This window comes from Chelonia mydas, chromosome 15 (genome assembly GCF_015237465.2).
Source record: "Chelonia mydas isolate rCheMyd1 chromosome 15, rCheMyd1.pri.v2, whole genome shotgun sequence".
Lineage (NCBI taxonomy): Eukaryota > Metazoa > Chordata > Testudines > Cheloniidae > Chelonia > Chelonia mydas.
This window is the reverse complement of record NC_057856.1, coordinates 27709157-27734611: the sequence shown is the minus strand read 5'-3', so window position 1 is coordinate 27734611 and position 25455 is coordinate 27709157. Positions and strand designations below refer to the sequence as shown.

The following is a 25455-nucleotide window of genomic DNA, read 5'->3' as shown; positions in this document are numbered from 1 at the left end:
TAGCTAGGTCTGCTCCATTCTAACTATAAATGATACAGAATCATAGGACTGGAAGGGACCTTGAGAGGTCACCTAGTCCAGTTCCTTGCACTCATGGCAGGACTAAGTATTATCTAGCTCATCCCTGACAGGTGTTTGTCTAACCTGCTCTTAAAAATCCCCAGTGATGGAGACTCCACAACTTCCCTAGGCAGTTTATTCCAGGGCTTAACCACCCTGACAGTTAGGAAGTTTTTCCTAATATCCAGCCTAAACCTCCCTTGCTGCAACTTAAGCCCATTGCTGCTTGTCCTCTCCTCAGAGGTTAAGGAGAACCATTTTTCTCCCTCCTCCTTGCAACAACCTTTTATGTACTTGGAAACTATTAGCATGTCCCCTCCCAGTCTTCTCTTCTCCAGACTAAACTAACCCAATTTCTTCAATCTTTCCTCATTAGATCATGTTTTCTTTAATCATTTTTGTTGCTCTTCTCTGGACTTTCTCCAGTTTGTCCACATCTTTCCTGAAATATGGTGCCCAGAATTGGTCACAATACTCCAGTTGAGGCCTAATCAGCACGGAGTAGAGTGGAAGTAGGCAGGGCAGGGCAGGGGCAGAGCCTTATGGAAGGGGTGAAATGGGGGCAGAGCTGGGGCGGGGGGTGTCTTTAATCGAAGTAATTCTAAAAGTAAATGTGTGTTTTGTCATTTGAGTGAGGTGCATTACTGAGTGTTTATATTTTATTAAAACCCCTCTTCGCATTACAGTTTTAAAAAGTTAATACATTGACTTTTAATAGCATACGATATTACGCTTCATTTTTTTTCATTTTTGACTATACAGTACTTTTGTATCGTTGTATGAAAAAGTTTCAGTGATGCGACCCTCGGACCAATGTACACTAGTCCTCATGTGACCCTCGTGGTGATTTGAGTTTGAGATCCCTGATCTAGAGAAATAAGAATAGGCTCAGAACCAGACATGCCAAACCCGTGAAAAAAACACAGAAATCGGGCTTGTTTTTGGCTTAATTGGTTTGTGAGTTCCTTGTTGGCTAGTAGCTTGTTGTTTGGCTTGTAGTTTGTTGCTTCTTTTTTCTGATCGTCAAAAGAGGGCAAGCAGGGGCAAAGGGGGCATGGGCGATAGAGTCAGGGGTGCACAACAAGCCCACCATAGTCCCAGACTGCACGCCAGGGGGATCTAGTCACATAGAACGTTGGGGTTCTTAGGAATTGGCTTGTTTTGAAATGGGATTAGCTTGATTTTTTTGGCTTATTGTGAAAATCGGGGTGCTTATTTACCACATGAAAGTTGGCAACTGTGGTCAGAACTCAAACAAGAGCGTTCAAAACCAGGGTCTGCCTCTGATTTGCTGGGTGCCATATCACTTCTCCTACCTGCCTCACTTTCCTTATGTATAAGATACCACCACCATTTTCATACCTCACAGAGGTGTTGGGAGAAGCTGTGAAGATACAGCATGCTATCCATGTATTATTGTTACTAGGTTTGACTCCAGCTGTTTCAGCACAGGAAGTAGGAACTAACCAACTAGACATTTTAGGAATTTCAGTCAAACAAACCTCAATAGAGGTTTAAGTGTTAAACAACAATTGAAGCACCCTGGCTTCTGACATTTAGGAATTATTAGATTTAAAAAATTTTTTTAGAAAGTTACCCTAGCAATTTTCTCTTGCGTAGAATTGGATTGTTGACAGAGTGGAGGGGTTTGAGGCTGACTTTGAGGTCTTGGATTCTCATGTTAGCAAGTTGTTCTGCATGAGCCTGTTGTATCCCAGCAACCATTGCCTGGAATGGAAAAAGTTACACACCGTGTTTTAATTAGTTCCTTTGTGTATAAAAGGCCAATATAAGCCAGTACAAACACAGTTCATAAAAATCCTGCACACATTTCAGGGATGCACAATAACATCAGGCTTGTGCTACACAAGACCAGCGGAGTACTGAGCAGTGATCCAGTGGGGGATAATATCCTGACCTTGCAAGGGCCTGGACTCAGTCTAATGGGTCTTCTCCATGTCTAACTTCCATGATCTCAGAGACCTGACTGTGCGACCGCCTTTGTGCAAATGAGTTTTCCACTTAGTCATTTAAAGGGGGGATATAGAGCACACAGCTGAACCCCTGCCTGCCGACCAATGGACTCATACCTTGGATCTGCAGCTAAACGAAGGAGAAAAAGGATGCAATACTCAAGTGAGCAAAGCACCTAGAGACAGAAGAGCCCTAATAGATCACATTTACTAGAATTGTCCATCTCCTCCTAAGCCTCACTAGGTCAGGGTTGCTCTTTACAGCCAATCTTCAAGCATTTTCTTTCTATCCCAGTTTTAAATGAAACTTTTTGGTTTCAGGACCAAAGATTCTCCTTCTCTTTCTGAAGGTGATTAACCTCTGAGCTCTTAATCTGCAGGATGTAGTTTTAAAACAAAATGCTTAACAAATATCAGTGTGGCCCGTTTCCAGACTTGACCTTTTTGAAATAATAAAATGTTATCTAAACCTTGTCCATCATCATTTGGGAAGAGGGCAAAATGTTATCGAGAGCTTCGGTGGAGTTTAGCCAGGGATGGTCCAGGACTCCTTCTATAGTCAGCCGTTCCTCGGGCTTTACCTTCAGCAGCCTGAGAGAGAAAACAAATCAGTCCTTAAAGATGCTCTGTTCTTTCTATGCAACAACCTGCTGTTCTACCTAGAATCAGAGTGCTTTTAATTTTGCAGTTACCATCCCCAGAGATGAGAGTTCTCCTTTGACTAGAATGCCAACAAAACCTCTTTCAAACAATTTGCTCCTTATCAGTCATTTTATTCCAATGTCCCTTCCTGGAGATCTATTTAAGCACTGCCGAGTTACAGTGGGTATCTTCTGTGACACAAAGTGAGAAAGGGATCCTGTAATGACTGCACTCAGCTAACTTGTACCTTCAGATCCTGTGGTAGGAAAAGTTCTCCTCCCTTAAGAAATACCCAATGCAAAAAGGATCAACATTCTCTGGAAATGCACTTCTACAGATTTGTCAGGTAGTGGGACTTACTTAAGGATTTTGTGCACGGCGGAGTAAGGCAGAATTTCAAAGTTAGGTATTTGTTTACTGAACAGACTCTGCTCCTATAATGCAACTTCTGAGCACTGTTTCCTCAGCAGAAGGATGGACAAGTGGACACCTCTACAACAGAGACTATCTCTGGTGAATTAGCAGCTCTTAGTTTAAAGAACTCTCCAGTGACGTACGGACTCAAGCAATTATTTAATGGTTGTGCTTGCAACAGATGGATGGCCTCCTTTCCCTTCCGTCCCTGACACTTATTGCACAGCCTCCAGAATACTCAGCTCTCCCATGTTAACAGTATAAATTAGCTATTTCCACCTAAGTTTCTAGACTGTCATATCTGCTTATTCTTTGCTTTTTACTTGTACCAATACTTAAAGCACAATTTTCCTATAATGTAACAACTGTAAAGTCCCAGATAGGATTGTAAAGAAGAGTTGCATTATGAGATTCTGTGAAAACCTTATGGTTTGTTATGGAGAGTATGTTTACAGTAGTAATGTAAGAAAGACAAATCACTAGACATTCACTAGAAAGAGCAGCCTGAAAAAGATTCTGCAGGTAAATTAAAGCTCCCACTATTAGGCACACCTGTTTAATAAAAAATAAGTTGTCGGTATTGTGGCTGATATATTATTGGTATTGCTGATGGTCAAAGACAAAGGTCAAGTTGGAAACAGACAAAACAATACGGTCAAATTAAGGCACAATTTACTTTCTTGGACAACTATACCGTAAACTGATTGTACAGCAGAATTGTTCAATATAGAAAGAAAAAGTAAGTGACTCTTACAGAAGTGTCAGCAGTGCCCCTGGCTAGTCCATAGCTTTAGGTACAAGGCACAGGTAGCAAACAGGCCTCCATTTCAGTTTTGATTCAAGACCCCAAACCATTTGTATTTTTTCCTTTAGATTTAAAAGGGATAATTTATATACTTAAGTAAAGATCAAAGCCACATATCAACTAAACGTGCTCCAAAGCAAGCAGCCACTTGAAGGCAGAATGTGACCTCCAGAGCCAAGGCTCATGTGAATAACAATTTTTTTTTTAAACTCCAAATAAACAGAAAACAGCACACATACAGGCTAAGAACCTCTCTCAAACAAGAAGATCCCCTATACAGACTTAAATATCTTCCTGCACATCAAGCCATAGACACAGGTTCTGACATATTTGCTGGAGAAGGACAAAGAGGAAAAGTAGTTCTGACAGTTTATTAAAGAGAATGAAAGAAAACTGACTTTATCCAAATTAGTGACGGTCTGTGGAATCCAATATCGTGGCCATTTTGAAATACAGTGGAACCTTCTTAGAGTGAAGCTGCTGTATGAAAAAAGCTGATTTCACTCTAAGTGTAGGTTTCAGTGAAACCATAACTGCAATTTGTATGTCAAAGCCCTTCTGGACTTTCTCTACCATTATAAACAGGTTCCTCCAATATTTACAAAAGTATGCCATTGGTTTAAGTTCCTGGAGTTTTTACAGTGCCTTAAAGGGGACAGTGTCAGGTTAAAATAATTAAATGGATTTGATTTTCAATATTTATGTTGCTTTTAATTGTTTGTTTTTTCATTTCTCTGACTGAACAGTGAAAATGCAACTAGTCAGTTTCACTTTTAAAAAATGCAGTTGGATTCTGATCAGTTCCATTTTCTGGTTATCATGCAATAGCAGAGTGCTGCAATGTTTGAGCTGCAAACACTTCAGGAAATATTTATTTGCTTTTTAAAAAATGCACAGAAATACTTTTTTGGGGGTCTTAGGCTTTAACAGGTTTTAACGCTCAAATTTTAGGCCAAATGTGACCTGACAGTGTCCCTTTGATAAAATACATATCAGAAAACCTGTTGCACTGTGCTCAAAAACCTTTTCTGATCAGCTGCTCCTTTTAGACTGGGTACATGTGCACTACGCACTGAACACCTGTACTTTTCCAGAAGTGTTGCTTGAGGATTTAACCGTACCACTCCTGTTAAAGGCTACATCTCCATGCAACTCTAAATATTTTAGTGGTAGGAGCTGATTAAAATTTGAAGACAGTGGTCTGGAAAAAGAGAAACAAGGGAAAACATTTACCAACCTTTGTTCATGCTGAATATGAAATACAACGTTCCAGCTTTACACACGGCAGACAATTTTTTCCCTTTTGAAAATGGAGCCTTTAGTGACAAAATATTTAGTGATTTTCCAGTGTCTTGATATAAATAATAAAGAGTAATATAACATTTTCCTCAACTGACTCACTTTCTCACAATGTCTTTTGCCATTTCTGAGATCTGGCTCCATTCTTCCTCTGGAAATTCAAAACTTCCTGTCATGATCTTTTTCCGCATGTCCTTTGGAATTGTCCGACTGTGGTGTTTGGAGTAAAAAGGAGGGTATCCGCACAGCATCACATAAATAATGACACCCAGGGACCACAAGTCACAGCTCTGAAAGCAAGGAAATTATCACTTTTGGGGCACAACTTACGGCAAAGCACTGTGTAGCCATGTTAAAAGATCTACACGACTTCTTATGAAATGCTGAAATACATTTTGGTCTCTCTCTAGTGGTCTAGTCTGAATTAGTTTATTGGAGAGGGAAAAACAAAATCAACGAAAAGTGTCCAAACTCTATAAGAATTTAGATTTTAAAAGTATTTTTCCCCCTCCCATTAGCTGCTTAATACTTTACCTTTTTCTTAAATAAAAAGATTAATTTTAAATACTTTTGCCAGCTAAATTGGTTGTGTATTTTTTAAAAAATCTTTACTTTTTTAAAAAAGTAATATCCCAGTGTACTTTGTAATGTTCTGATAGTCACATGCTAAGATTCAAGTATCCTTGTATATAGATCAGTCAAAAAAAAAATTGTACAACACTTTGCAAGTTTGCCCAGTATACCTGCATGTGCCTCTGACATACTGAAGGCCCTTCTGACACCCAGATCCTCAGGGTGGATTTGGAAAGTAGATACCCAATGTATTTTGCTTCTACAAAAAGTCAGTTGTTTGAAATTTTTTTTTTGTTTTTTGTTTTTTTTTTATAAACAAACTCCTATGTGATTTCACCAGATACCTTTCATGGACAAAATTTTCCCCAGGCTTCCATTGATTTCAATGGAAGATCGGAGCTTAACTTCTTTTGAGCATTCCACCCTTAGAGTCTACATCTTAACAGCCAGTTCTGTACTTACCAAAAAAACCCCAAAATATTTTACTTACACCCCCCCCCAAACCAGTACACACAAAATTTAAAAAAAAAAAAAAACACCTCAAACTCAAGGGAAGGGCTTTTCCTCCAATTTAACTTTGTAGCAAAATGACACGCAGCATTTATTACTCGTGAAGGTGGATCATTAAACATTTGCAATCAGAGTAGCCCTAAATTACTATGTAAAGACAGTTTACGCGGGAGTTTATCACAATCTATTTCAGAGAGCTGGGCATATGCTAGGTGTTCTTTCTGCAATGAGTCACATTTGGCAGGAGGATACTGGTAAGAACATTTTATACACCACTCCTAGCTAGTTAATGAAGCCATGACTGAAAGCTGTTCAAGAATGAGCTGGAACAGTTCATTAAGTGATCTGTGTCACATACAAACAAGACTGATACATCACAGTATAATTCTAAAGGACAAGACAACAACTAAACTGGGTGAAAAGGGATAACACACTGGCAACAAACTGGTTAACCTTGTCAATATAGGTATGCACTGTGGAGTTCATTCCTATTCTTCTGACTTTCCTTTATGCTAAAATATGATTCATACTTTGATAATGTACAGATTTAATCCACTAAAGGAACAAAACTGCTTGCAAGCTCTGTATCAACGTGACAGTGAAAAAAATTTTCTTTTTAGGACTCACAAGAGTTACATTTGACACTTCCGTACTGAAAGGGAGAGAAATTAGACTATCCAATAGCGGATAAGTACCTGTTGCAGTCCACAAAAGTGCACCCATGTCCCCCCGTTGTGACTTTTAAGAGCTTAACAAAAAGCAGTTGGACCACTTTCCCTATCACTGAAGCTGTGACGGTACGTCAATCACTATATTGAAAGAAACTCCTGCCGGCCACCTGCTCTGTCTGTTCCATTATTTATGTAAGTGTCTGGAAGGTACTGGTTTCTTCCCGCTCAACTCTGCCCAAGGTACTTTTCAGGGATTCCTTCTGAAAAGGAAGACATATGGGGTAATGCAGGAGAGATCACCTCTGTGTATTGCCATTATGATTTCTGATATAGTCTACTCAAATGTACCTCCTTATACCAAAGACTCCCTTAGTGTATGCTGAGCTGAAGAATTGCCCTTGAGAGTGATCTCAGTGCGAACATTTTCCCTTGCAACCAGAGAACTCTAGGCTTTCTTCAATCAAAGCTGAAAACATCACAGGAAAACACTAAGTGGACAAAACACCACTAACTATGGAGGAAAAGATGCCGATAAGCAGACTCAGTTTTTAGGAGAAGCCAAAAACAAATGCGACCTTCCTGGTTAGCCTTGAGTGCTCATAAAAGAAATCTCAGCACAAATTCTACCACAATCTTTGCCAAGACAATCCTAGGATCAGCCATGATACCTATGACTTTACGGGTACAGATATTAAAGTAGTTTCCCATTGTATAAATAGAACTATTCCTCATCTTAAAAAAAAAAGACAACAGCATGAATCAGAGAGAGCTCAAGTTAGCAGGCTCTGCTATTGTGTGATCAGGAGCCCCTAATATCAACAGAAGAGAGGATTCTTTTGGAAGAGCCTTTGACAGTGGTGAAAGAATTTCTTCCCAAACAGGTATATCCCAATGGAATAATTTTCCTTGCAGTTTTTAATACTGTTAACTGTGCTGGCATATTTCTTGTTTGATCGTGCTATTATGAAGGAGTTCACACTTCAGACCAAGAGCTCACTTCCATCAGAAAGAACTCCTCAAAGCCAGAAGCACAGTTAAGCATGTCATGTATCACTAGACCTGGGACAGCTAATCTGCGCAGCCCAGTTAACAAGCAGAAACTAATCACAGTACCTCTGAAATCCATTAACCCTAAAATAATAATTGGAGATTGAAAAAAGCAACTATGAACAACAGGGACATATGTATTTTGAACTACTAAGCTAAGCTGCAATTAATTGCATTTTTGCGGCAATATTTTACCTTCCTCCATACCATAATACTCACCTGCACACAATTCTCCAAGCCCGCTTAATGAAACCAGACCAGCCATATACTCAGGAAAGACTACTGACAATAGTGCCAATGCACCACCTGCTCGTTTTTTTAATTTTTATTTTCAAACACTTGCTACATTGTAAAGTAGCCAAATCAAAAACCTATCCCTGGGGTTATTCCATTCCTGCTAAGAAAGGGTCATTTGGCAAAGTGACATTTCCTTAAGGTTTGTTATAGTTCCTGCTTTTCACTGAGAAACTCAGTGTAGTATATCTGGTTAGTTTTATGCATTAGGAAGCCTAGAGTCTGAACTTTTTTACTGCTCCTGGTCACAGATGCCCCACTTCATGGCAGTGTGATAAGCTGTTATTACAGTTAGTTCTATGGTTGCATCTACCTGCAGAAGGAAAAAGCACCTTCCTTAAAAGACATCAACACCCAAATTCCTTGAAAAGTTTACCTTGTTATAAGTGTAGGGTGTTGGCGAGGTAGGGATAATACCAGATTTCTCTTTCTGATGTCGTCTTTGTGCCTCCAGTACCTATTGCAGGGAGATGAAAACAAGAATCCACATTAGAAATTACAGTACAAATCTAAATCACATGCCTATAGTTAAAGCTGCCTGACACTTTCCATTATATGACCCTATTTTCAGCTGCTTAAAACTTTTCCAAACAAACAGTTCAGGCTGAAATTTTCTGGGTAAGTTTCAGCTAAAATGGCTTGGTCACTTCTGAGAATGAGGTTAGCCAAAAAAAATGAAGTTAGAGAATGAAGGTTAGTTGTTTAGCTAATGTTACAAAAAAGCGTTGGAAGAATTTTTTTTGTTGGGAAGCTCTAGTACGTCCAGCAGCAGGGTGTTGCGCTGGAATCAGGGATGTGCCTTTTTTGCTGCCCTTGTGAAAAGTTGGCCAAGTTATAAGCCTCCAAAAAATCGGCTCCTTAGAGACTGGGCAGAGTTAACAGCTAAATTTTCCTAAGAGTCCATCTTCACTAAGCATGCTCCAGCCCCTCACACATCTATATGCTGAGGGGAATATGTATGCACCGTCCCATTGAAGGAGTGAACATGCTCCCTCATGGGGCTGCAGGGGCTCAGCAGGACTTTCCCTACAGTTGCTGCTCCTGGCTGTCAGAGGCTGCTGTGATGCCAGGCACCATAACCGAGCAGGGAGACTGCCTCTGCTATGCTCTCAACACTCACCCTACTGGTGCCCAGGCAGCAAGGAGGAGGAGGAATTAATCTGACTTGGCTGCAGAGGATTGAGGAAAGGAGAGGGAAGGGATCATATAATTAAAGACAGCATATGTGCACCGAGGGGCCATATGAAGGGTGCATGGAGAACTTGATTTCTGGCATTTCCTAACTTTTGACTACTTGGCTTTGCAACTTAATGTTCTTGTAATGTAGCTTTTTAAAATGTAATTTAATATAGGCTTGCACTGGGGCAAGGAGTCCCCAGATCACCTGTATTAACACAACCGGAGCTCAGTTTCTGAGACCCTAAGTCTCAACGCAGATGCAACAATAGGTTTCTGCCCAATTTACAGATGACCCTCCCCTCGAGGGAGATCAGAATTCAAGATTTAAAATACATCCCTTATCTCCATTTTACTAATACATTTTGCTTGGAAAACTACAAACCAGAAAGGCTAATTGATTGCAGCAAGGCAGAGTCCAAGCTAGAAACGGCCTCTAGAACTCTTGTCTCTCAGTCCCCTGCTGTAACCAGCAGATTGCAGTGGTGTAAAGCAATAGGCACTTCGGTCTGAAAGGCTATCCACACTATCCATTTATTCATGACTCCCACCCGAGAGTCCCTTAGTAGTCTCTAGAAAGGGGTATTAGACTGGCATGTGTACAAAGGCGTGGCCAATAAATACTGCATGCATTATTTCCCTATAACTGAAAGTACAATCATTCATTACCTGAGGTGCTACATAGTATGGAGTGAACTGGGGTGTCATCAAGTCACCTTGGTCTATCTTGGCAAACCCAAAGTCGCACAACTTAACTGGAGCGTCCTGAAACAAGCAGCAGGAGGGATTGTGTTATGGAATCTTGTTGTATTTGAATTTCTTTTCCTTTACGGTATAGAGTTCTTCCTTCCCTCTTGCATTCAACTCTAATCTCATTCCTGCTGTTGCTTACTCCTCTTTTTCAGCTATTTCCTTCCCACTGACACCAGGCGGCTATCATGAATTGATTTACTTGAGCAATGAATACCCTTTGTGCTCCAGGCTGCTCTCAGAAACTCAAAGTATATCCCACCGCCTTGTCTGGAAGGTCCTACCTGCAAAACTGTGATGGTGCCATTGCATATGTAGAGTGGGTGGCGGGTAGGGAGGGATGTGATGGGCCATCAACAGTGGTTCCACACAACTATATGGATCCTCTAGTCCAGGGGTGGCCAAACTTACTGACCCTTTATAATAATCTTCATAACCTTGAGAGCCAGGCACGCCTGCCAGGACTCGGGCTTCCGCCCTGGGGGCTCACCTGTCGGGGCTTGGGGCTTCTGCCGTGCAGAGGGTGGTGGGACTTGAGGCTTCTGCCCTGTGGGAGCTGCCTGCCAAGGCTCAGGGCCCCAGCAGGCATGCCCCACGGGCCAGAAGCCCCGAGCTCCCCTCCCTGCCAATCTGTGAGGGGGGGAAGAAGGGGGGTTGCGGGTGGGGTCTCCAGAAGCCACACTTTAACTGTACAAGAGCCACGTGTGCCTCGCGAGCCACAGTTTGGCCACCTCTGCTCTAATCAAAACACTCGTACTGTGTATATTTGCAAGTGTTTGTTGGGGGTGGGAGGGATGGAGATGCAGTGACTAAGGTAATAAAAACAGAGTAGGAAGGATTCTGTCCCATTCAAACCCTTGAAAAGATCCCTTATGTAAGGTCCATTTATCGTGGCTAGGCACAGGATTTGGCCCTAGGTAAGATCTCAGTGGTGCGGACATGTTCCGTTCTGAGCAAATCACAATGTGATTTCATTGGGGCACTGAGAAGTAGGAATCCAAAGGAGTCAGTCATGTGCTATCACCAAAAGATTGGGCTGATCTCACTGCACAATGACCTCTCTTTGTAAAGCACGTTGAGAACTACTGATGAAAAGCACAATATAAGAACTAGGTATTATTATTATTTTCCACTTTTCTAAGCATCATCTTTGATCATGTTATAAAATTCACCAAGAAAGGAAGAAAACTAAGTCCCCATCTTACCAAAGAGTTATCCTTGAAGAGGAGATTCTCAGGCTTGAGGTCTCTATGTGCAATGTTTAATGAGTGACAGTGCTGCAAAGCCAAAGCTATCTGAAAAAGGGCACAATAAATCAACTAGTTATAGAACTTCTCCCTTTGCCTTGACAATATTTTTGCACTTTAAAGAGACACTGTAACATAGTTTAGGCCCCAAATGTTTTCAGAGAGAAGTTTAAATATTTAATGAAAGCCAACTGTAGATTCAGACATTCCTGTGCAGTACTGGAAACCCAAACAGCACACTGCACTAGTGCATGGAAATCAGGAAGTGAAACTGCCTAGAAGTAGACACACTGACCAGTCTATTCAATTTACATTTCATTAAGCTTCGACAAAAGGAAAACAAACAGCATAAATTCTTTTTCATTACGTAAATAAGCCAGAGCAGTATTACTAACCCAGGTATGTAATGCATTTTCAGTACTGAGGTTGTATCATGACAGTGTCCCTTTATTTGCTGTACTTGGTCAGTAGTGTCACTAACATGCTTGCAGTTACTCAAGCAATTACATTCTGCTTCAATGTACATTCTGCTTACATTCTGCTTCACTTTTCAACAGTGAAGTTCTTTTTTCAGGACTTCAGCTACGAAAGTTGATTTCAGCCAACGTTTTCTCTTTTTCATTACTTAAGAGCTAACATTCAGGCAACTTTATTCTTTAACACGTTAATGGACTGTCTACATTTCACCTGTTCCATGTGACACAGAAAACTACTAGTAGTCCTTCCAAGGTAAGAGGATGATAGTTTTACACGGCTGCAATTGCTTAGAAACTTGTTACCTAGTCTTAAGACTCCACAGATTGCACATGTGAAGGTGCAATTCATTTAAACAATGAAAAGAAAAAATGTTTACATAACATCATTGAAACAAAACAAAATTAAGGCCCAGTCAAGCAGTCCTTATTTGGGGAGAATTCATTGATTTCAATGGGACTTCTGCCCAAGCAGGGACTCAGGATAGGCTTCATTAACTGGGAACACAGGGTTAAAATTCTCTAACTGCAGATATTATTCAGGAAACACCAGATATTAGAATAACGCTTTAAAGTAGTTTCTAAAACCCCATTCTTGCAAAGGCTAATGCACTCATAAGTAACTTTATGCATGTGTATGGTCTCATTGAAATCAATGGACTTCACACATGCATGGTTGTAAGACTGGACATAAATGAACTGAATTCTGTCCATGTGCTTAGAAAAAAAAAAGTTACTTTTGACGAGTTCTTCCTGGAGACTCTTGTTCAGAAAGCGTGCTGTCTTTTACAACCAAACTTCATAAAACACTAGTAAATTTACTGCAAAGAACAATCCTGCACTTCTCATCTAATTTCTGGACTGGTCCATTGCACTGAATGGAAAGCCAGAAAGGTAATTGCAATTAACACTTCATGAGAAACAACTTACAAAACATAAGACAGTGGTTTTCAACCTGTGGCCTAAGATTTCCAAAGGGGTCCAACACCTCCATTTGAAATGTTTTAGGGGTCCGCAAATGAAAAAAGGTTGAAAACCACTAACATAAGGTATTTTATAGAAAATTAAGTTGGAAAGAACAGAATTTGCTCCATCCCCTCCAAATCTCCCCTCTGCCTCCCCCTCAAAATACAGCATCCAGCATAGTCTCCCTAATACACTGGAAGCACAATCATGACATCAAGGTATCACTATGCAACCATATCAACAGCTTAAAGAGCCAAACACACTGTGGAAAACCTTGAAAAGCATTCTATTTAGAAACAATTATGTGGTATCCCTGTCTGCTTTTTCTTTTTAAACCCACTATGGTCATTTTCAGGGGACCAGGATATTTGTAGCTTAGAGTTTTCATTGAATCTTGCTCCGTATATCTCCCATCTCAATTCATGCATCTTCATTTTGGGATGTCATAATTCTCTCCGCAAGAACGAGGTGAGGGGGACTGTGTTCCCGATATTCACATGCAGAGGAGCCCTTCAGCACGTGGAAGGGCTCAAACACTTTTGCAGCCGTAACCTCCTTTTCTGTGGCTCCTGGTAGAGGCCTTTCCTGCCCCACAGTGGTTCTCTGGAGGAACCACAGCCTAAGGCTAGATTATTTTTTCTGCAGCCCTCTCATGAATCTGGGCTTTTCTGGGTGGGCCCCACAGCTCACCCAGAAGGGTGGGAGGAAGAAGGAACAGTTTCCCTTCTCAGAGGAATGACATGGGGAATTTCCCAAGGGGATCCTTGCAGAAATCCTAACCCACTGAGCCCCTCCTTCAAACTTGACCACATCTGGCCCCTCTGATGGGAGATGAGCAGATGAACTGATAAGCAACAAAGCATTTGATGGATGCAGAAGTCCTCAGTAATACAAGCTGGGGAGATGCCAAGATACCACAGTGCTGAGTGCGTTCTAGTTGGCTAGGGAGAGAAAAGAAACACAGAAGACATGTGCTATACATACTGGTAGACTCATCTTGGAACTCAATGGATTTTTAGGTCTTCCACAAGAAATTAGCAGATCCTTAACGCTTAGAGAGAACACTGGTATTTTCTAGACTTCGAGAAAAATGAATGCTTATGGCATATATACACGGTATGGTATATCTGCTGTCTCCCATGGGCTGAGAGAAACACTACTAATTAGTAATTATATCTGATAGTTAGCAGTGGTTCCCTGCTAGGCCTGTGACCATCTGTTCCCCATGAAGACCCTTCCTGGTGGTCTCCTGAATACAACATTTTGAGAACTGCAAAGCCAGGGACAGGGTAGGAGGGGCTCTCTCTCTTGTGAAGTGCTCAGGAGAATGAAGAAGCTGGAGAACCACTAATAAGAAGGACTTCAAAAGGTACAAAGATCTTAACCCAGAAAGATTAGCAAAAACCTTAAAATTCTTCAGTTCTATCAAAACTTTGGTATTATCAGATTATAACAAAGCAGGCAATGATCATTGGATCAGAACTGAGGGTTATTTTAGCTTCCTTTTTCCTTCCCCGCCCCCATGAAATTGTAACTATTTTAACCATTATTGTTCATGGTTTTGCTTATACATGGGAGTTAACTTGCCTGCTTTGTTACTTGGCTTGCTTGCTTCTCAGTAAAGTGCCGGTGCTGGCTGATTCTGTGAAATAGCTCTCCCCCTTCCATCATCTCCATTACAATTAGAAGCCGAGCCCTGTTTAAAAGCATTTCATTTCATTACATTAAAAAAATTGTCAAAATATAACAATTGCTAATCTAGTAATGCACATTTCAGAGCTGGTGATGCAGGCCAAAAGAGAGACAGTGTAATTGTCTCATACTGTTGTTCTGTCTACTTTTAGTTTAATAATTTTGGCTTTTACAGTGTCAAATATAGTATCTTCTGGTCTCCTGCATAATCTGACTCCCTGAATAGTGCATTGTACTATCACACGGGAGACTACAGTTTGCTCTTCACATTAGGCTCTCATGCTTTCCAACTGAAGCGAATGCATGTAGGGATTATTTATGTAGAGCTGTAGGTGTTCACAGCAATTTACAAATGTGAAGCTGACAGCCACCTTTAAAGTTTTAGAGGCAGGATACCATATTTAATTAAAGTTTTACTGTCAACCCCCCTGAGAACAAAAAGACAGAGGATGGCAGTCCTTCGTTTTATATTAAAACAAAACTCTACCCACTCTTAAATCCTTAACACCCAATTAGAAGCTACTGTCAGTATTTTTTCCCTAGGTCATATCAATAGTTGACAATTGCCCAGGTTCAGAAATGTTATTTTTCAAATGCAATTCAATATACAGATGTATTATTAACACTGGCATTTCTGAACCTGCTCCTGGCCAGAAGTCACCAATCTCTTGCAAAGGGATCTCATTTGTGAGCCTGCATATAAAGGGAAAGTATCAGTGTCAGAGAGATAAAACTACAACTCCTACCCTGTTTTAATACAGGCTTGAAACCGGAAAGCTCCTCAAAGAATGCTGACTCTGAAGCTCTTATGCGCCAAACTAGTATTAAAGCAGGACAGAAGCCTGTTTACTCTCAGACAATGTATGTGTTCCAAATTAAGGTATTTTTCAACAAGATGATGGCTGGAACTATGCAGCAAAGAAATCAAACTTTAATCAAAAAATGAAATTCAATGTATACAGTATCTGTCTATAAAGCCAGGGCACTGCGATGAGAAAAATGGGTGTAGCTTACTATGAAGTGTAGTATTTTGCCTGGAAGCTCCAGTTGGGGGTTCCTTTCAGGTTCATTATTAATTATTTATTATTTAAAAAAAAAGTCTCCACTATACCTGGGCCTAAATATGGAAAGCAAGATGTGGGAATCAATCACCCTATGTAATCTTACCTTGGACTGGACTCATGAGGGAACTGCACACTGTTAGCATAAACTTCAATAATTTGAACAATATTTGGATGTGTTGCACACATCATGTGCAGACGTACCTTAAAGAGAAGGTAAGAAACGTTACTGTATACAACGGTATGCATCAAACCGCTCCATTCCTCCCCATATCCCCAAGACTAGAGGAACCAATAAATCAAAATGACTTAACTGCTTCAATGTAAATTACACACAGGCTAAAAATTATATAGCCCACTCACTTATTTCAAAACAATGCCTAAAAGCATTTATGTGATCAGCCAAGGAGACATTACATTCAAATAAATAAGACAAAAAGACAATATCAATTTATTTACCTGTCAAGAATTGTTACAGCTTATGGTATCAACTCTAATAAACCACTCAAAGTTCAATCTTTAGAAGATTTTTTTTTAAAGAAATGATCTTATAGTAACAATAAGGATATGGCTTACAGTGACAAACATCTGGAAGTTCACCAATAAAAGTTCAAACTCTAGACCCTGCCTCCTTTTATGACCAGATGGAATAGTACTCATGATACGTAAAGTCACCTTCTATTCAGATATTCTGCCATACTGGAAGCTTCAACCAGTTTTAAACCTCTTAGTTTGGAGGATCAAGCCAGGTCCTTGATCTTATTTTCATGTAGCTTTCCCAGGCAATTTAATGAGAATTTGCTTTGTAGCAGGAAATGGAATTTGCATAAATCTTAAGCACAATTTCTCTCTTTTTTTCTTTTTTCTTTCTAGAGCGGGGAGCATTAAAATTGTAAACTATTGCTTGTAATTTTATGTCGATTGATACATTTTTCAATGTGAGAAGGACACCAATGCTAGATGTGTAAAGAATGGGTGATATATACATGTTTTTTTAATTTAAGAATAAATGACATTTTAATGTACACTGATTAAATGTTGCCTGAAACATCACATCTATTTTCATTCAACAAAAAAAATTCAAGAGAACACAGTGTGCAAAATATCATAAAAAATCTAATAGCCCTCTTAAAGATCATGCATTCCACATGGCTATTCCCATGTCAGTGTCACTCACACTAATGTAATCCATAAATTAAGCTAGTGTGCTCATCTAAGATCTCCTACACCAAATCAACCCTAAATTATTTAGAGTGCCACTTGAAGCATGTCTGACAGTTCTTACTTTAGTAATGCTGGGAGTGAGATGTATGGAAGGTAAATTACCTCTAAACTATTCATGTTATGTTACATAATGGAGGGTGAGGAGGGCACTGTAAATTCATACACCTTTCTGAACTGAACCTTCTGTGCATAGACAGCAGATATCCATTGTGAATGCAGCATGTCTAGCAAGACCACAAAAGTGTTCCCAGTAGAAACCAAACATAGGGAGTTCATACGGTCAAAAGCAGAGCACTGCCTAGCAAGCAGTATTGCAAAAAGCAAACCCTTCTTAACATATCATAACGGAATCTGCCAATGGCTGACTGACTTTCTACCTTAGCTAATTCTTTTTAATACAAGTGGAATAATTTGCAAAACGGGAGAGATCTTGTACATTTCAATAATTATACAGGTTTTTAAAAAATGAACTATACCTCATTTCTAGCTTTTGGACGATCAAGAAGAATTTTCAGTGCAAACCGTTCTTGAGTAGATTTTTTCATGCAGACTCTGGTATTATAGCAACAAAATCATTCAGTCAGCAGGATTGTGAAAAAGGTATTTTAATTAACTGATTTATAATTACTGGTATTAGCTCATCAAATGGGAGCAAAGATTAACAGAGGCTATTTGTAATATACAGGGTGCTTGTTGAGAAACTAGACTAGAAAGCCTCAAAGGAATGACAAGTCATCACCATATTCCACAACGATCACAAGACACACTTGAAACGTGGACATTTTACACAGAATTTATACTCCTAACAATACAGAGCACATCTTGATTCAAGAGACGGCAAGGACTGAAATTGGTAAATAGCTTTGCAGATTAGAAACAATATATCATACATGTTAATAATTAAGTGAGTAGCTTTTGATTAAAAACTCACTGACAAATTAAACATCTGGAAAGTAGAGTTTAATCAGCAATAATACACACAATGTTTCCAATGCAAAGCTGTTGTTTGACAAGGCCACTGACCATGTTGAAAACAAGCACTTGTGCAATGTATATTTAATATTAATGACTGGACTGCTTCAGAGGGAAGGGTCTTAGGCCTATTTGGCAGCCATCAAATATAAAGAACAAAGGGAAATTTCAAACTCGATGGGACAGAGTGATAGAAAATGTATTGTAAGAAATCATCCTTCCTGGACAGGGAAAATAGATGAGATGGCCCAACTGGTCTTCTCCTTCTCAGTCCCCCAGTGCTAGAGACAGTGAAGTTTGTTTTCCAGGATTGTAACGAGGTATATTCTCCACATTGGCACTAAACGGGTTAACTGGAGCTAGAACAGCTCAATTAAGAAACCTGGAGGCGGGGCTAGGTCCCACCAGATGAAGCCCAGCTGGGTGGTGAGTACAAAGGGAGGAAGCCCAGTTAAGAAGGGTGATGATGGGGGGAGGGATTTTTCAGTCCATCTCTGGTTGTTAGAGAGTGAAGAATGGCCTAGAGAGAGGCAGAGAGAACACTGAAGGAAAGCCAAGGTAGAGAGAATTCCAGGAAGCAGCAAGAGTCAAAGGGAACAAACCTTAGCTGCTCACCATGGAGTCTCTGAATTGGAGCCTAGAGGAGAGGGAGGCCAGGGGTTCCCCTACCCACCACTGGGAAAGATGGTACGGGAACATCCTGACACAATGCAGGCAGGACTGTTGCATTTGGAGCTAGACCTTCAGGTTAAAGAATCTGTAGAGGAGGGAGTCAGGCTAAGGGCAAAGAGTTATGTCTGAGTTTGAGTTTAAGTTTATTGGACTTGGGAGGGGGACTAAATGTAACCTTGCGAGAGGGCTGAGCCATGAGAAGAAGCAGGCCCCTGCAGGACAAGAGCAGACTGTCAGCGGGGGGCAGTAGATGAGACCCAGCCCCAAGCGGCACTCCAGCGGTGAGTGAAAAGGACAGAAGCACAAATGTCTGTTCTGGGGTTTCAGGCTGACAGAGACTGTTCATAGTGCCTCGCAGGCAGGGCCCAGTTCTTGCATGTCAGTGATAAGAATATTAACGACCCAGCTAGTTCTGGTAAAAGATACTGGACTAGTTACAGTATCTGAATTGGCTTCACATAACAAGCTGAAAAAAAGAGCTGGTAAAATTAGCTAAAAGGCATCTAGTGCTGAATAACCAACTGACAATACCATAGATGGGCATGGTGCCCTCTGCATTGTATGGACAGTGTTTTAGAAAGAGAAACAGATGCTGGAACAGGATTTTCTAAGAGCATCTTGCCCAAGCACATCACTATTCCTAGTTTGTTTTAGAAATAGAATGGTGGGCAATGGGGCAAAATGAGAGAGATGAGATGAAGAATTTTTTCTTTTATTGCAAACATTCCCAATAGTGGCAGAGTACCCGAGTCACATACACACTCCATGTACATGGTACCTTACATCAGAGTCAAGAACTTGTTACTAACACACAAACTTTTCCTATTTCCTTTTAACTAAACGGGAGGAACTCTTCAAGAGTTACACATCTTTCTACTATTAACACAGTTAAAATATATACTCACTTCTTTGCAGCTAACATGACAATTTGATGGCATATACAAATCAGCAGGTGTACTGTCTTACCTAACTGGACCACTGATTCCAGCTCCCAGCTTCTGAGTCCAGTTAATGCTGTATTCCTCTAAAATGGAGGTTTCCTATGCAAAAGGGAAAAAACAATTACCACAACCTTTCTGAAAAGCATATATCTGCAGCCCAGATTTGAAAGAGACATCAATGGAAAAATCTGCTTTTATTTCACTTTACCAAGGAAAGTTACACACCCATACGAACAATAGCATAACATGGTGCTATAGTGTAAAATATTTTTTGTGCTGCTGTGGCAGTTTGCTAAAGCTGGTCATGCTAGCATTCTGAATGGGCTGAACATCAATTAATACAAGGGGCCTGGGAAATAATAGTATGCGAGACTATCTTGCTCCTGAGTTCTGCCTTACCCCTTCTTCTCCCCCTCCCCCTCCAAAAAAAAGACAAAACAAAACCAAACAAACTGTGGATGAATAATATATTTTTAATTTGAATTTACTTTTTGGTCCCATCCACATTAGCATCTTGCTAAAGAACTGAGATTTCCAGTCTTTGGATCTTTACATTGCAAATTAAGCACAGCAGAGGCCAGTGCTAAAAACTGGTTTGATCTTGTTTGTTAAGGAACCACACTCAGGATAATCATTTTTTCTCCGATCCACACAAACAGGACCGAACCGTACTATGATATGCCTCAGGAACTATCATTCTTAAACATGTTCCTTCAACATTACATCATTTGTTGTAGAAGTGGAGGGCCTGAGCATAGACAGAGTGTTGGCTAAAACTTCTACCACTGCTGTTAAAGACAGTCATCTAACAATACCACGGGAGAAGAGTATAGATTTATATATGCTAGCTGTTAATATAGTGCCAGGGAAATATATATTCCATATTGTTCCTGATGCTGTTCCTCCCAGGAAGTAATTTATGTAAGTTTGTTTTCTGGCTTGCTCTAAGGAACACAGGAAGTAGAGATCGACAATGCAGGGGAAAGATTAAACAGGAGAAAAATGTTAAGGTGCAGTGAACAGAATAAACTGTTTACCAAGTGACTATTTTGACTAGTCTTTCCTATATATTTTCTGTCAGACTTAGTAGTACAATAGTGACCAAAGCCAGGGTCTGAGCTCTCTTTCTGCTCATCATCCTTCCCTCGCCCTGCACGATCTGTACTGGTCATTATCTGGAATGTGTGACAAACTTATTGCATATTTAAGCACCTGTGTGCTCAGAGCTGTATACAGAGAAAGTCATCTTCTAAATACAGGAGTGGATCATCAAAGTAAAATACAGATGTTCAGACATATTACTGACAGGCTGAAGATGCAAAACTCAAATGGTCAGTCTTTTTAAATTTAATTAATTTAAAAGACCCCCAATATACACTGCAGTTGGTGGGTTAATGTTGAATGGCCTCCCAGAAAATGTGGTATTTTAAGCAGGATTTGAAAAGGACTGAATCACATGTAAGGATAAGGGAATAGGTCCCCGGGTAAAGGGGAGACATGAATTTAAAATTATATTGCAAGCTGTTTAGGACAGGGAGCTTGCCTCTCTATATGACCTGCAGAGTGCTTAGTAAAGTTGGGTGCTAATAATAGAGTGGCATGAACAAAGGTACAAAGGTAAAAGTTTAAGCATCTTTCACATGTCCCAGTTATACCCCCTTAGAAGAAATAGGAGAAAATTAGAGCAGGTGCCTATTACATGGCTTATTGTTTTCAAGTAATAACACTGACAAAGTGTAGTTCTCTTATCAATTTATCAGTTGCAATGATCTTAAAGTCATATAAAGGAACAGATTTATCCCCTTGTTTTATTCTTGGGTCAGTTATTTGTATAATGAAAGTGCAGGCGATTAGAAAAATTGCCTTTTCATTCTAAAAAGATATTAAAGTATAGACAGGTCTCTTTGAACAATGGCTCACACGTCACGCTACACCTCCTCAGCACCTTCCCTGCCCAAACAGAATGGCAAACAATATTCATGGTGTCTATAAGATCCTCCAAGGAATAACTTGGAATTTCCTTGATGCAAGGAGGAATTAAAATCCTCTCTTCAGAGAAGCCTAGCAAGACAACTGTTTCTTCCTGCCTTATATAGGACAAAGAGACCATGAGAGGAGACAGCTGCAGGCTAAAGCAAAGAGCTCAGACAAGACTAAATGCTATTTTAAAGCATCTGAAATGAACCTATAGATTCTCTAGAGAAACCGAAGAAAGTTTTTTTGGAAAGGGGGGGAACAGATGGAGGGAGTAGCTTCTGAAGGGCTGAGACAGCACCTACAGATGCAGGTAGCAAACCAGCAGTATACTATAGCTAGCTCTCCAGCTGGAAAGGCCTGGCAACTTGGGAGGAGCAGTGTAGTGAAGCAGTGAACTTGTAAAGTGACTGGCAGGTCAGCTGGAACTAATTTGCAGATGCTCAGAATGAAAGTGCTTCAGCTGCTACTAGTGAAGGGATTTTAAATGTGCTAAGTTGTACCTTAAAATTGCTTCAAACACTCATGCCTGTTATGCAAAGAGGGTGCATGGAGCCTTATGCTGAGGTTAAAAGTTCTCACCTATAGCGGTGGGATTTGTATGCCTTTTATTGTTTTGCGCTTAAAGATGAACTAAGCCTGCTTCCTGGGGTTCACTCTCATTGCCATATATTTCCTCCGACCTCCCTCCATCCATTAGAGTTCCACTGTGGTAAAGAGTTCAACTTCCATTCAATAAGTAGAGGGCACTTAAAAACAATGGTGTGGGCACTCATCGCACACATCTCATATCCAGGCGCCAACAGCACAGCAAGTGAGTGGCAGTCTCTGAAAACCAACTAAGCTCTTTTCCGGCACAGGCCCTCGCATGTATCAACTATTTGGGGGGAAAAAGTCTTGCAAGTTCATTCTCCAACACTTTCCCCCTAGACCTGGTGAAAAATTGTAGAGAGGGATTTTAAAAAGAACCATTCATATTCAACATCAAAACCAATTCAAAATTTGGAGTAATTAATGCCTGATCTTCAAAATATGAGTGGATTTGCATTGCTCAAATGTACTTTCCAACTTCCGCTAGTTTATGCTGGCACAGTGATCTACATTCACCCAACTTTTGTTGCAGAACTTGAACCAATGGGCATGAAAACAAACTGTAATAATCAGATTTGATCAATGATAAATGGGAAGTTCAACCTCACGCTTTAATGAAGGATTGAATTATATTTTGAATTGATATCATACCTTTTATCCTAAAGAATCACACAGTATCCACTGCTAACTAGCTATCCCAAGAATAACAGCCAGCTACATGGCTGGCAGACACCACAGTACACACGGGGGGGTTGTGGATTTTTAAACCAAGGACATCTAGGCAAATGCTTATTCTTACAAACTGTGCCACAGGATTGTAGTGCCTGTGCAAGTCAGACAGATGAATGCTCACTTTTGGACAACGACTGCACTGTCCTCAGTCTGTTACCAACAGGATTAATCACTCCTGAGGTATTTAACTGTATTATATATCCTCTAGTACATTTTTATTGTTGTTTTTGTCTCACTGACTTTCACTATTTTCCTCAGGAAATCAACCCAGGCAGGTGACAGGATTCAATAGAAAATTAAGTTCTTACAATCATTCTTGCTGTGCAAACCTAAGTCTGTTTTGTGCCCTCCCCTTTCTCCCAAAAAGCAGATGTCACATATGCCAAGTTTGTTTTCATAAAGAGCAGCATTTTCTTCTGAAGTGGACAAATTTCCTGCATATCAATTTGAGGACAGACTACAAAACTGTCTGGGTAGATTTGGTCCACTACACGGCAAAAGACTTCAGGGAGTTGCTCCTGCAATCAGTGGGACACGGGTGCAAGTTTTTATACTCAACATAGTATCAGAGTGCCTACATATTTATTACCCTAACAGCACTCAAACCAACGATCAGCCAATGACAATAGCACAGAGCTATTCTGCCAGCTGGTTAAATTTCCATTGCCAAATTTAACAGCACTGTAATTAAAGTCACTCATATTTAAATATTTTAGCTCTTTATTCTCAGTATCAAAGGACACAGATGGCTGAAGTTTGTTTTCAGAGAGACAGCATGTGCAAAAGAATATGTTGGTGGAAGGAATAAGAACAAGGAATAAAATTTGTAATAGGGAGCTCAGATTGCTCCACTCCAAGGTATTTCGGAGACATCTGCGTGAAACAAGATCAGCCAGATTCTTCACCCCCCCTCCCCCAAAGATATTGAGCAAAGATCTGCGGCCCCTGCAGAGACTGCACCCAGCACTAGGGGTGACTCCCCCCCCCCCCGCCACATACCAAGAGATTTTGGGGGGTGGGGTCCAAGCCCCCAAAGCGAAAGGAGTGAGCTGTTTTAAGGGTCTGAAGACCCCGAGCGGAAAGGCGTGGGGGGAGGGGAAGAGGGATTTACTTGGGGGGGGGGGGGGATCGGGGTCTCCGAGCTCCGGCGCCTCCTTCCTACCTTAATCATTTTATCCATTTCGTGATCCTCCGACATCCTCCCCCACGGGGCCCCGAGCTGAGCGGGGAGGGGAGGCGGGGGATCCCGCCTGCCGGTCCCCAGGGAGAGAGGAAAGGAGGCCGGGGGAGCAGGGCAGGGACCCGGGGCCGCTGAGTGGTGAGGGAGCTTGGCGGACACGGGAAAGGGGGGAGCCGGGCCGCGCCCGCACTAGGCAACGGGTAGCCCCGGAGGAGCCTTTGTGTCGCTGCGCCGCCGCCTCATCCCCGCGCGGCCGGGTCGGGGGCTCGGGGAGTGGCCGGGAGGCGCCTCTGAGCGGGCCCCGGAGGCCGCCGCTTAACCCGGTAATCGCCGCAGCCGACACTCCGCTACGGCCAGCGCTGCCTGGGAGCCAGACATTGCCGGGGCTCTGGTGCGGGACAGCCCCGCCAGGCTGCGCGGCGCACGAAGTCACCCGGTACGCTACCCACGATAACGCAGCTCGGGGGCCCGCACCCGCCACTAACTCCCCACGCCACTGGGAGGATTTTAGAAGCCACCTCCGCGGCGATTATATAATCAACAGGCGCCCGCATCCCCCGTCTCAGAAGGCGACGCCGCTACCAAGGACCCCTTAGGGGGCCTTCGACCTGTGAGGCGCCGGTGTATGACGTAAGAGATTGGGGCGGATTAGGCTACAGAAGAGGCGGAGCCATAAATCAGACCCCCCCTAACCCCCAGTAGCTCCGCCCTGGAGCCCGCTAGGACCCGCCCACTGCGCGAAAATGTCCCGAAAGAGGCTGCACCAGCCAGATGGGTCATGGCGGGACAGTCCCGCCCGAGATCTCGCGAGATTTGCAGGCCAATGAAAACCTAAGCGCGGGCCGTGCTGCGCCTGAAGCGCCATTTTGCGCTGGGGCCGCGTCGGGCGGGAGCGGGGCGGTGTCAGGCTGCGGCCCCGCTAACGCGGGGGGGCCTGCGAGCGGCGCGCGTGGGGGGCGCTGCAGCCGCCGTGACGGCTCCTTGCGGGCGGGGGGATCGGGTAGGGGCTGGCTCGCCCCGCGCGGGCGGAGGCGGCCCCTTCCCCGCCGCAGGCGAGGCCCGAGTGGCGGCGCAGAGGCTCCCCGAGGCTGTGCCGTTGGGGGCGGAGGGGGCCCGTTCAGCGGCACACCGCGCTGAGGCAGGGCGGCCGGGATGTGGAGAGGCCCGGGGTCGGGGCCCGGCTCTGCCCCAGCCGCCCTGGAGGAGCCCGGCGGAGGGGCCCGGCCGCGCTTCTCTGGGCCCAGGGATGAACGTGCCTCCCTCGCTGCGGCGGCGTGAGGCGCCTGGGAGAGCGGGGCCCTGGCAGGCCCTGCGCTAGAGCAGCCCTGAGCCGTTTACCCAGGCGGAAGCGACGTTAGTTGTGGCCTGTCCCCTTCTGCTAGTTACAGGGGCTCTGCCCCATGGCAGCCGCTGAAACCCCTGCGCTGGCTGCGTGTGCCTTGGGCTCGGGCCGCTGCCGGCATAGGTCAGCAGTTACTAGCCTAGGGACTGAGACTGGTAATGGCTGCAAGCAAAT

The 25455-nt window shown here is 42.4% G+C and overlaps 1 protein-coding gene across 4 annotated transcripts in view; it reads right to left on the bottom strand.

Annotated features, from left to right (window-relative positions):
* The window catches only part of MAPKAPK5 (MAPK activated protein kinase 5), a 30436-nt gene extending 5870 nt beyond the window's left edge, over window positions 1-24566 (bottom strand). For 2 of the 4 annotated variants that reach the window (XM_037878471.2, XM_043530030.1), the window contains exons 1-11: window positions 23922-24538; window positions 19488-19561; window positions 17354-17429; window positions 15760-15857; window positions 14488-14596; window positions 11420-11509; window positions 10134-10229; window positions 8665-8745; window positions 5296-5483; window positions 2504-2624; window positions 1658-1788 (exon numbers count right to left, since the gene is read on the bottom strand). In XM_037878471.2, the coding sequence (XP_037734399.1) occupies window positions 1658-1788; window positions 2504-2624; window positions 5296-5483; window positions 8665-8745; window positions 10134-10229; window positions 11420-11509; window positions 14488-14596; window positions 15760-15857; window positions 17354-17429; window positions 19488-19561; window positions 23922-23957 (1100 nt within the window). In that variant the 5' untranslated portion in view covers window positions 23958-24538. Of the gene's footprint in view, window positions 1-1657; window positions 1789-2503; window positions 2625-5295; window positions 5484-8664; window positions 8746-10133; window positions 10230-11419; window positions 11510-14487; window positions 14597-15759; window positions 15858-17353; window positions 17430-19487; window positions 19562-23921 lie in introns of those variants that run through there. The other 2 variants (XM_037878472.2, XM_037878473.1) reach the window with 2 other exon arrangements.
* Window positions 24567-25455: the final 889 nt, after the last annotated feature.